Source organism: Harpegnathos saltator, unplaced genomic scaffold (genome assembly GCF_003227715.2).
Source record: "Harpegnathos saltator strain DR-91 unplaced genomic scaffold, Hsal_v8.6 scaffold255, whole genome shotgun sequence".
Taxonomy (NCBI): Eukaryota; Metazoa; Arthropoda; class Insecta; order Hymenoptera; family Formicidae; genus Harpegnathos; species Harpegnathos saltator.
The window spans coordinates 1872255-1883783 of record NW_020230045.1 but is presented as its reverse complement, the minus strand read 5'-3'; the positions used below and the strand labels follow the sequence as shown (position 1 = coordinate 1883783).

Below are 11529 nucleotides of genomic sequence, written 5' to 3'. Positions count from 1 at the left end.
GATTTGACAGATCGAGAGTGCACGTGTTCGTTCTTTCCTTTTTTTTTCAGAAACGTCGAAATTGCTCAGATAAAGTAATAGAGTCCCGCCGCAAGAGCAAGACGACGAAACGAGAGTTCACCGTGTCTTAATTCCGTACTGAATTCAACAATTGCCAGATTCTACGATTATACGAAAACGTTGCGACTTGTACGATTGTCGACGCGCAATCACGTAGGAAATCTCTGACTTTAGTTCTACGAGACGAATTGCAAATAAAAACACGCTCGCCCGTGATCGGTCGAGAACGGGGGCGGTTTTCGAGCCATCGATCGCAGGAAACCTCAACCAAACGTAGAAAACAACGAGTGTGAAAGATCGCTCTCTTTCGAGCGACGGTCGATGGAAGAACGATCAACCGCGAAACATCGAGCTCGAACGCAATCACGCAGTCGATGGCCGTAGAGACGTTCATGAAAAAGCCGCGTATTATCTACAAAATACTTTTAATCGTAATATTAATTAATAATATACAGATTGTAAATAACTAAACAATAATAAAATATGCTGTAACAAGTTCTTCCTTTGCTCCTTCCTCTTTATCACTCTCACGTTCTCACTCTCTCATGGTCTCGCTCTCTCTCTCTCTCTCTCTCTCTCTCTCTCTCTCTCTCTCTCTCTCTCTCTCTCTCTCTCTCTCTCTCTCTCTCTCTCTCTCTCTCTCTTTCTCTCTCGCTTTTATTGTTAGTTTTCTTCCAGTTTCGCCTTTAAAGAGGACCGAAACTGCGAAGAAGGCACAGGGCAGTATATCGGATGGTGTTCCTTTTTATTTCGATGTGAACCTCTCTTTCTCTCTTTATATGTCTCTCTCCCTTCCTCTCTCTCTCTCTCTCTCTCTCTCACTATTCCAATTATCGACGGCAAGAAGCATCGGCAGCTCCTCGCTCGCTCTCGCCGCTTCGCCAAACCAAAAGGATGGATGGGACAGGGGGAGCACCATTTTAAGGGACGTCTCACTGAGTTCTTGGGATCAATTACATCGATAGGTATAGTTAGCCAACTTCGATTAGCGATTCTCCGTCCCTTATCTAGGCAGAGGGCTATAATACAGATGGAAAGAGAGAATTTAGTTAACTACAGTTTAATTAAACGTGATGGATGTAGGTATGACAAACTTTTCTTAATTGGTCCTAGCTACAGATTTCCTATTTCCTTTTAAACTTAGCTACTATCTAAGTAAAAAGGCCGTTTTTTCCTTCATCGACATTGATTAAAGTTAAGTGAGACTCGATTAACTCTCTCTTTCTCTTTCTACCTTCGAAAAGAGAGAAATTGGAACTTTCTACATTTTTCACCTGTCTCTTTCTCTAAATGCCGCAAAATTAGAGATAAGTTCCCATTAGACTCTGTCCGTAGAAAAAAACAGCTGTTTGATCAGTGTTGAAATTCATTTTACCTTAACAAGTCTACAAGCCCGGCCCCATAGAGAAGGAGAATTCAGTTAACCGCAGTTAGCTGACGATGCTGTCGCTGCGACCGGCTCTTCGCTCCAACGAGAGTATCGACACAACGCGATGCCTCGTGGAGGTATTTTGGAAAGAACACAGACGGCGATGACGCGTTAATAATAGCTAACATGGTTTCTACGATCGTTTCTTGCTTCTTTTTTTTCCCGTTTTGTTTCCTCTTGTCGCCAAGCCGTATGGCACCATGACGAAACTTCTAAGTCTCTCGATTATGTTTGCTTCTCTCTTTAGTTCGTTTTCTCGTCTTTTAGTTCCTTTTTCCTCGTTCTCTCTCTCTCTCTCTCTCTCTCTCTCTCTCTATCTCTCTCTCCTTCTCTCTTTCTTTCTCTTTCTCCCTTCCTATGTCTCTATTTTACTCGCTCCTTCTTTCTTTGTCGGATACAGCGGACGTCGTTAGCTCGTGTATCATCGTAATAAAAATTCTTAACTTACAATCGTAATTATTATCTCTACTATACAAATGAAGCCGGCACTCATTCCGCTGTGCACTAGCATATTTAGTCCTTGCACACGTCGCATGCTAGTCAATCGTACAACCGGTCTCCTTCTCTCGCAATGATCCGCGGAGTCGACTCGCCTCTCATATCCGATAAAAACACTGCTGTTGGACTCTCGGGCGCGCGTGGCTCGGTTATTTACACTCTTCGCAATTCAATTTCCGCGCCGGAAAAAAGGAGAACACCTCGACACTATCGACTGTTAATCAAAATCCACCGCTAAGACGCAAGAGTTACGTTAGAAAAGCAAGACTCCTGGCGCGCATCTAATGACACACACGCATTCTCAGAGAACAATCTGTATATAAAATAATTTCAAAATACTATACTCTCTCTCTCTCTCTCTCTTCATAAGCTTCCGAAAATTCGGTTTTAAAGCATCGAAAAAACGTGATCTTCGCCTTACGCTAAAAAACAGTTCCACGATTTCATTAATCGTTAATCCGAAGGCAGTAAGAAATGTGCGTACAAAGTTAAATACAGTCCCAATCTGCGGAAATCACTGCAATAATTCCATCCTTTTTTTTTCGTTTTCAAAAGAGAACGCTCTTACAGCCTGTCGCAAATACATGTATATCTATAATATCACGAACACCATACGAAGGGAAGTTTTACACCGTGTCATCGCACACGATGAAACGATCCGGCAATTCCGAGGAACACGGCGTATCCCCGTGACTCACGTTATTGTCCTGGAAACGACTATGGCGGGCGAAGGGATCCCGAGCACGGCGTCTTGTCTTTCTTGCTCCTTCTCGTGCATGCCCTCTCATCTCTCTTAACCCTCTCATCATCCGGCATACGTGTAGTAACCCTGTTTTCTCCAGCAGTTCTCAAATTTGAGTTTACTCTTAGCTGCAAACGTAACGCCGATCGCGACGATCGATCGCGATCGCTGTGTCCTCCTTCTCCCCCCCTCCCCCCCTCTCTCTCTATCCTCGACCTAAAAAAATTATCAACAGTCTACTTGGGTCGCCGGAAGGCGCGAAGAGAAAATCGCGAAGTCGTGGCCACGGAGAACGATCGACTCAGCGTCCTCGCTGACTTCGCTGTTATCGAGGGCAAACGGGGCAACTGATCATAACCAGAGTTTCGAATGGCCAGCGGTAGGATCTTCCAAGATCACTTGCCCATACTGGCGTTCGCTGGTAACGTCGCGGATCGTTGCTGCACCGTCAAGTATGGCTTTAAGGTCGACCTCGTGGATTCCCTGGAAAGGATGAACTATCGTCACACAAGCCTCGCGAGTGATACATATATCATAAAACGAAAGCGCTCGAGAAGTCGTCGCAGATTTGAAGCCGTGAAGCGCCGAGAGAATACGATAGTGTGCGAATTGAAAGATGTGTACAGGCTGTAACTCATCTCTGTAAATAAGCTCCGGAAGCTACGGTTTCTACGCACAACGGAATGTCTACGTACAAACATGCTTCTTTTCATTTCAGACACATTGCTCTCTGACACACTTTATCAGTTTATTTCGATTATTGCATTGATAAATCACTCGAGTAAACGATATCGTGCAATATGTCAAGGTAAAAATGTGCATAAGGTCGATGTAAAGTTGTAAGAAAATTCCAGATGCTACAATGTAATTTGACGCTGCTATAAATAATAAAAAATAAGTTAGTATTGCAGATTAACTGCAACGTCGATAGCGGAAACCACGATCGCGTTTTGATGTTGTATAAAAAATTGTATCGTTGTTTTACACTGCACAGAGAAAACTCGCAAGTTTCTATACTCGATGTATTTTGCGTAATATGAACAAAACTCAAAGCGCCGTCGATATCCGTCGACTTCGGTTTTATAGATAAACGAGTCGCGACAGTCATTGAAAGCGGGAAGTGCTGGAAACGAGAAAAAGAGAGAGAGAGAGAGAGAGAGAGAGAGAGAGAGAGAGAGAGAGATATATATATAGAGAGAGAGAGAGAGAGAGAGAGAGAGAGAGAGAGAGAGGGAGAAGGGGACTGAGAGAAAAATCAAACGGGTCTAACCTCTCTACACCCAATCATGCGACGCCACAAAATAAGAGAGCTACTTAGTCCCCGCTCGCGTCGAGCAGCACGGCTACGCTACCTTGGCGAGACTCGTTGTCCCGTGCCGTCCACGTGCGAGTTTGCTTTGTAACCGCATTTCTGGACACGTCTGGACAGCCTCGAGACCCAGTACTTCTGATCCTCGGGATTCGCCGCGAGCAACAGCAACTCGCGCGCGCTGTTCGGGTCGTAGTGCAATTTGCAGGGGGCTATGGCATCTTCCTTCTTATCCAAATGTTCCTTGTGAACCTTGATGCGACACCCTGCGTGTACGATATTTGACTTGTGTATCACAAGAATCTCAAACGTCAACGTAAATGGGCAGGTGGAATTCACTCGACGCAAGATTAACACATACTTCGGCATTCGAGGGCCGGCGAAGGCCGGAACATGTGCCAGAGTTGTTTCGAGCAGACTTCGCAGGTCGTCGGCATGTGATACGATATTGACACAAACTCGTGGCCCTTTAGCGACTGAGTGCCGGGTTTGTCTGTGAGCTGCGGCAAATCCACTCCGGGCATTGTGTTCCCTTCGTCGCCGGGTCGCCTCGCTTCACCCTCGCCGGCATAAAGTAACTGCACATAAGATTAATGTAGATTGTTATCATGTACGTACATGTACAATGAGTGAGATCTTTAGATGTTGGTTCATTTTCGCGGACAACTGTGAACGCGTTAACTAATTTACATTTTGTGAAAAGAAAAATCGCAAAGTAATAAAAGAATGTTTTATCAGCGTTATGAGCAAGACATGACGCGTGCCTACCTGAAATATTCTGGGTATATCTTTGGCATTGGCTCGGATAACATCACCCTGAGTAACGGATCTAACGTGGAAGACTTTGTTCAAGTCTAATATCAGGACCGGGTCGGCGTTCATCTTGTCGTTCTCGCTGTTGTAGAAGATTATTTTCTTAGAGGAGACCACGACATACTGCTTCTTCCAGCCGTGCCGCTTAATATTCTGCTTGTTTGGCACATTTAACCAGCCCTCCAGCCTCATCGTACCGTGCTCGGATAAGACCGAGTCTTCCCCGTCGTTTTCGATCGACGAGACACTGGCAGTTTCCGAATTGAGCGACGCGATTTTCATTTGCAGCGTTTCTATCTCCGAGTCCTTCGAGTCCAGTTCCATCTGCAGCCTTAGCTTCGCCTGATTCTCCTCCACGAGTTGCGCCTAAGAGGAACGGATTGCATTTATTCGACCGATCGAGGTTACGCGTTATCCTCGCTAAAGTCGCGAGTGAAACAGCACTGGCTCACCTGTATATCCTGCAGATCCTTCTGCCACTTAGCTGCCAGCTGTCCGTACTTCTCCCTCTCCTGAGTGAGCTCCTGCTGCAGCCGCCTGCAGTCTTTCTCCTTCTTCCTCAGATCCGCGGCGGATGCCTTGTTCTTGTTCTTGCCACTCGACGAGAGATCCTTCCGGTTCATGATCTCGGCTAACTTATTGACCGCCTGCTGCTTCAGCACCTGCTCGGTCTTCAGCTTGCTGCTGAGCTTCTCGATCTCTTCCGCGTTGGACTGCGCCTTGCCGAGTTGTTCCTGTAGTTCCTTCAACCGCTTGCTCAGGTCCTCCTTGTCTTTCAGAGTCTGCTCGACCGACTTCTTGAACTCGCTCTCGTTCTCCTTGAGCCTGTTTATAAGTTGCTCCTTCGCGTTCAGTTCCTGGTGGTGTTTGGCGACCCCGTCTTTGTACTCTAATTCCTTCATAGTTCTCTCCTTCTCCAAGTCTGCCACGGTTTCCTCAGCTATGGATCTGGCTAGCGCTTCGCTGTCACCGCGTGCCAGCGACAGCTGCAACTGATGGACCAAGGAGCTACGTTCTTCCTCGAATTCCTGCTGCAGCCTCACTTTCTCGTCCAGCTCTTCGCGCAACTCTTGTGTCTGTGTCTTGTAAAGAGTCTGTAGAGAAAAATAGGAAAATCAGGATCTCAGCTGACTGGTTAGTTCAAGATAATATTTCATGCCATGTCGATTGAAAGTCTAAATTCTCATTAAGTTCCCGTAATGCAACTTTGAGAGAGCTCTGTTAAATTTTACATTTTACATTCCTCGCTTTACATTAGCGGGCAGCTAAAAATTCATTATATAAAGCTGGACTTTCACTGATCGCTCACCGAGAAGTAAGCTTCGGCTTCCAATTGCTCTTGCAGTTCCTTCGTCTGCAACTGATCGACGTTCCTCTGCGTTTTCAAGTGATGCAACTCCTCCTCTATTTGTCGTTTAGCCTCCCTCAACTGAGCGACCTCTCCGACCAATTGTTGCTCGCGAGCGCGAAGTCTTCCCGCTTCGGATGTTTGTTGACCCAGCTCGGTTTGCAAGACGTTCCTCTTCTGCTGCTCCTGCTCAACCTGGCCCTGCAGTACCTTGACCTTCTCCATCTCCTGCCTGTGCTCGCCCTCCAATTTCTGCAATCGTTGCTGTATCTGTCTGTAATCGACGGAGAGCATCGACGTCTGGCGCTCCTTCTCCTGTGCGAGCAATTCCGCGCGTTGTCTTCCACTTTTCTCCTCGTTCAGTTTCACTTGTAGAGCTGTTTGCAGTAAATCGATAGTAAAGCTCAATGTAACGGAAAGAGCACGATACACTTTAGTAACTCTAGATGAGATGAAAACCATAAAGGTATACGTACGCAAATAAATATGCAGCCATTATAAATGTGCAGCAATAACGAGAGGAGACAAACAGATTAGCACACAGACAAAACTCAATTTATATAAATAAGAAGATTAGGCGATTCACAGGCATTCCGATGGAAAAAAAATGCGAGTTTGCTAATCATATATGTTACCTTCGAAAATCCCGTTCTTTTGTCCTGTGTCGCGTGAACAAAGTGAAACGTACTTTTATAAAAAAAAAAAGACAATGTCATTATTTGCATATAGAAATTGCGGTAAGTACCTTTGACGACCTCCAGATTGGCCTCTTCCTTGGAGAGTATGCGCGATCGTTCAGTTTCCTGATGCGCCACGACTTCCTGATTGTACCTGGCTTGTGCGGCTTTCAGCTCCAGGGTCAAACTAGCAGCTTCCTTCTCCAACGCGGAAACCCTTTCGTTCAGTTGCCTATTGTCCAGAGTCGCCTTCTCTTCTTTTTCATGACTGCGTTCTAGCTCAAGATGCAAGGCGGAGAGACGCGTCTCCAGCTCGGCCGTCAGCGACGACGCTTGCGATCTGGAACTGCGTTCCTTGGAGAGTTGGCCCTGAAATAAACCAAAGAAAAATGTACATCACGTAATACATAAATCATAGCGTTTAAAGTATTCTCTACTTCAGGAATAAATTCAAGTCACATTACTCTTCTAAAATAATGGATAAACGATATGTGATATTCTGCATAAGTTCCCTTAATAAATTAAATCATACTATTCTTTTAAATAATATGTAATATTTTATATTTTCTCAGTCTTATTTTTTTTCAAGTTAATTAAATATTAATACAAGAAGAAATATATGTGATTGTAAAACACGCAAGTGGAGTTAAAGACTGCCGCGATCACGGTTCTTATTATGTTCTTGTAATCGCGCAAGTAATTAAACAATACCTGTAGAGCGGCAACCTCCTGCTGCAAGTTGTCGCGCTGTGCTTGCAGCTGAGCTCTCACGACTTGCAACTCGCTCGCCATTTGCTCGGCGGCCTGACGCGCGACCGTCACTTCCGTCGTCTGCTTCCGCAGTCGCGTCGCCGTTTCAGTTTCTCTCTCCAGCTTGCACTGCATCTCCTTGAGCTGTTTCTCCAACGTGGTCACACGCTCGGACGTCTGCTGCGAGTTGCTGGCGTCTCGCACTCGTCTCGTCTGCTCCTCGTCGAACTTCTTCTTCAGCTCCACGAGCAGCGACTCCGCCTTTCTGCGCGTCTCAGTCTCGTGTTCCACTCGGCGCTGCGCCTCCTTGTAGTTGTGTCTAAGCAATGTCAGTTCCTTGTCCGCCCTGCCGATCTCCTCCCGTAACTCGGCTTCCCGACGCGTCATCGCATCCAACTGCGTATTCAGCACCTTTTGCCGCGACTCCATTGTCTCCACTTGCCGTCTCTCGCGGTCCAACAGATTCTCCAGCTGCGAGATCTTCACGTCGTCTGTAGTGCCGTTGTTCACGTGATTCTCCAGCCCGTCGACGGACTCTTTGCCATGCGAAGCCATCAACTGGTAATCACCGGAATAAGTAAATCCGATGAAAGGCAGGTGGTTACCGGAAAAGGCCTTGGGCACCGGGAAACTCTCCTCTGGCCCGTCCTCCTTATCGACGTCATCGAAATTGCTTGTATCGTCGTCGCCAGACAGTTCAGGCACCACCGGCGGCACGCATTCTCTCAGGTTGTCGAAGGTCCACTGGTCGTTCTTGAAGAACGTATGGCTCTTAATCTCGTCCACGCCATTGCGGCCCAAACGCTTCGTTCTGTCGGTGAGGAAGCCGCATATCAAGTTCTTCGCCGAGTGCGAGATGTCGACTTCCTGAGGAAAGTGCAGCGAGTTCCTGTGATCCATGATCTTCGAATATGTGCCGACTAAGGAGTCGGCGTAGAACGGTGTGTCGCCGACCAGCATTTCATACAGAAAGACACCCACGGACCACCAGTCGCATTCGCGACCGTAAACTCCTTCACCGCCTTGCGACTGCAGGACTTCCGGGGAGATGTAATCGGGTGTGCCGACCGCGGTGTCGGACCGAACCAAACCGTCCTGCGAACAAACGGCTCAATATTATCAATGGGAAAGCTTTAATCGAGAAAAGTTCAGTAGCAGATTTGGAGCAAAAGATTTGGAACATGAATGAAACTTACAGCATCCATCCTCATACACGTGCCGAAGTCGGCGAGTTTTAAGTGACCGTGCTTGTCGAGCAGCATGTTGTCCGGTTTCACGTCCCTGTGAACGAAGCCCATCAGATGTATCGCATCCAATGCGAGCACCACCTCGGCGCAGTAAAATTTCGCCCATTTTTCTGGCACGTCATAGTTCGACATCAGGTTCACGAGGTCACCGCCTGGCATGTAATCCATCACCATGTAGAGATACTTCTGGTCTTGGAACGCGAAGTGAAGCTGTACTATCCACTGGGAATTGGCGTGCGCCATTATATCCCTCTCTTCCCAAAAAAATGCGGAGTCTGACCTTTTGATCTGGATAAACGACGAAAGGATAAGCAACGACGCGGTATAAGGGTGTAAATTTGCAAGGAACGAGAGGTGAAGGAGGCAATAAGAGGCACGCGGTCTCACCATTTCGAATTTACTAAGCAGTTTCATGGCGTATACTTTCTGCGTAGATTTGTGTCTGACCAACTGCACTTCGCCGAATGCTCCACGGCCGATTACTTTTATCAGAGTAAAATCGTCCGTGCGCATTCGCATTTTATATATCTCTTGAGCTACGGAGTCATCTGTAAGCACACAAGCAAAGCCTCAGTCCTCTACGGACACGACGGACTCGTCATCGAGTCATTGAATACACGAGTTACCTCTTGTACTCGCAGTAAATATAGAAATTGAGCACTTACATCTATTCATATAAGCTTCTATGTTTTTCATGCGTTTCACACTCGCGTGATCGCAATCCGACACCAAGGCTTGAACCGTGTCCAACAAGCAGTCGATATTCGTGACGCTTCTTGGATCCTTTATACGCTCCTCCAGAGCCCGTAGGCGTCTCCACCTATCCTCATCCCGCACGACATCCATCTCTCCTGGTAGGAGTTTGGACTACTATGCCACACGACAATGTACTACTTCTGTTGCATCAAAGACTATCCAAACTAAGGGCTAAATGTAGTATTTATTCGAGCAATGTATGACTGTGACACTGAGTGGACGCTCCATGTTTCCTGGACAGACAAATGTTGCACGTACAATAACAGATTAATCCGGTAGCAAACGAGGCTATATACACATGTAATATAATTCTAAATTTTACATAAAGTAATAAAACTAAAGAATGGATATCTGGATGCGTTGTGTATTTTCCTAGTATATTAATGGCATGAAAGTATTTCACAAATCTTGTTAGAGAAGTAGAAGCAGGTGACATGTACATGTGTGTGTATGTGTGTGTATGTGCGTATATGTGTGTTTGTAGCTTGGCAATATTTCCAGTTCTTACATAATACATAGCATATGAAAGAAACACCGAACATGTTATGATAGTATCATAGTACCGAATTTCGACGAATAATTGCAGCGGTTAATATCGGAATTTATCCTAACGATGCGCAACGTATCGCGCAGACATCTGCGTAAACAGAACCGACTCCAGAACCGAGCCCGCACTCGTGACGAAACGGAAGCCAAAAGTAACAAGGATGTACCGCTGCGGGAAAGTACGCGGGGCACGTGCGGCCGTGTGTTCAACGGGCAATGACTCAGCTGCGTAATTTACAAGGTGACAGTGATTCGCGCGTGTAACAAAGAGCGATGCGCCACGAGACGGGCCCGTTGTCCCCGAAGCGACAGATCGCTCCGCCGAGACGTCAGCTCTTTCCCGAGGGGCGTCGCTGACGCATCGTCGGATCGTATCCACACGGCTCGTCTCCGTCGCACTGCGCTCACCCGGAGGGGAAAAATGCCGAGGGTCTCTCTCGTCGACGGAGAAGCCTCTCGCGCAGGCGAGTGGTCGCGCGAGCGAGGTTACGTCCGCGACTTGACACGTCGTGGACGTCACACGGGAGCGCAGAGAGAACTTCGACGCGCTCGGTCTCTCCCTGAGAAAGCCAGCCGACGGGGAGTTCACGCGATACGCGCGATACTCCGCAGGACGCTCGCACCCGAGAACGCCTGTCAGCGAGGCTGCCAACGAGGTAGCGGTGTGCACCACCCATGTTCCGCGCATCCCCCGGCGCGACCGAGTGCGCGATAACCACCGCCGAATGATCGCACGTACCTACGCTCTCACCTGCACGACGTCCCGGCACTGGCGTGCTCACCCGGACGGCGATCCTGGCAAGCGCATCACTACGCGGTGCGTACAGGACGCACACAGCTGAGCCGTGCATGCGCCATTGGGGGAATTCACAACGGTCGTCCGCGAGCCGCTCCGAGAGCCGCCGCGAGAATCCGCCTCTCTTTCTCTCTCTCTCTCTCTCTCTCTCGCTCTCTTTCTCTTTCTCTTCCTCTATCTCGTCCTTTTCCTATCTCGCTCTTTCTCGCTCGCCCGCTCTCGTTCGCTCCGTCCTTCTCTCGCGCCCTCAGTCCTCTGGTAACGCGCGCCGTGTTCGCGCGACAGAAATCCGATCGGCGAGGTCCCCTCGCTCCGAGCGTTCGTTCACTCGCGGCGACGTCGCATCCCGACCTCGGCGACGTGTACGTGGTCGGCCTGTTCCGCGGCCGACGGGTGCGACGAGCACACACGATACGACACGGCGCGCACGGCACTTCCGCGGCTTCGATCCCTCGGTCGTTCGAGCGAGTCTCACCGAGCGAGATTATCGATCGTCGCGGCGGACGTTTTCGCTCTGAAATCAGCCGGAGTAGACTTCGCGACTGTCGCGTCGCGCGT

At 48.1% G+C, this 11529-nt stretch overlaps 1 protein-coding gene across 6 annotated transcripts; it reads right to left on the bottom strand.

Annotated features, from left to right (window-relative positions):
- Positions 1 to 727: 727 nt before the first annotated feature.
- On the bottom strand, positions 728 to 11247 carry ROCK2 (Rho-associated, coiled-coil containing protein kinase 2). 6 transcript variants are annotated; one of them, XM_025299244.1, is made up of 13 exons: positions 10193 to 11247; positions 9539 to 9862; positions 9261 to 9421; positions 8823 to 9161; positions 7588 to 8721; positions 6945 to 7245; positions 6835 to 6858; positions 6161 to 6567; positions 5304 to 5945; positions 4807 to 5217; positions 4400 to 4616; positions 4082 to 4304; positions 728 to 3212 (listed from the first exon to the last, which is right to left on the bottom strand). In XM_025299244.1, the coding sequence occupies exons 2-13, from the start codon at positions 9717 to 9719 to the stop codon at positions 3125 to 3127; spliced, it is 4128 nt and encodes a 1375-aa protein (XP_025155029.1). In that variant the 5' UTR covers positions 9720 to 9862; positions 10193 to 11247; the 3' UTR covers positions 728 to 3124. The 6 variants fall into 6 exon arrangements, 4 of the variants coding, with proteins under 4 accessions (XP_025155029.1, XP_019700974.1, XP_019700976.1 ...); XM_019845415.2 differs by having other exon boundaries at positions 10915 to 11247; XM_019845417.2 differs by having other exon boundaries at positions 10927 to 11247.
- Positions 11248 to 11529: the final 282 nt, after the last annotated feature.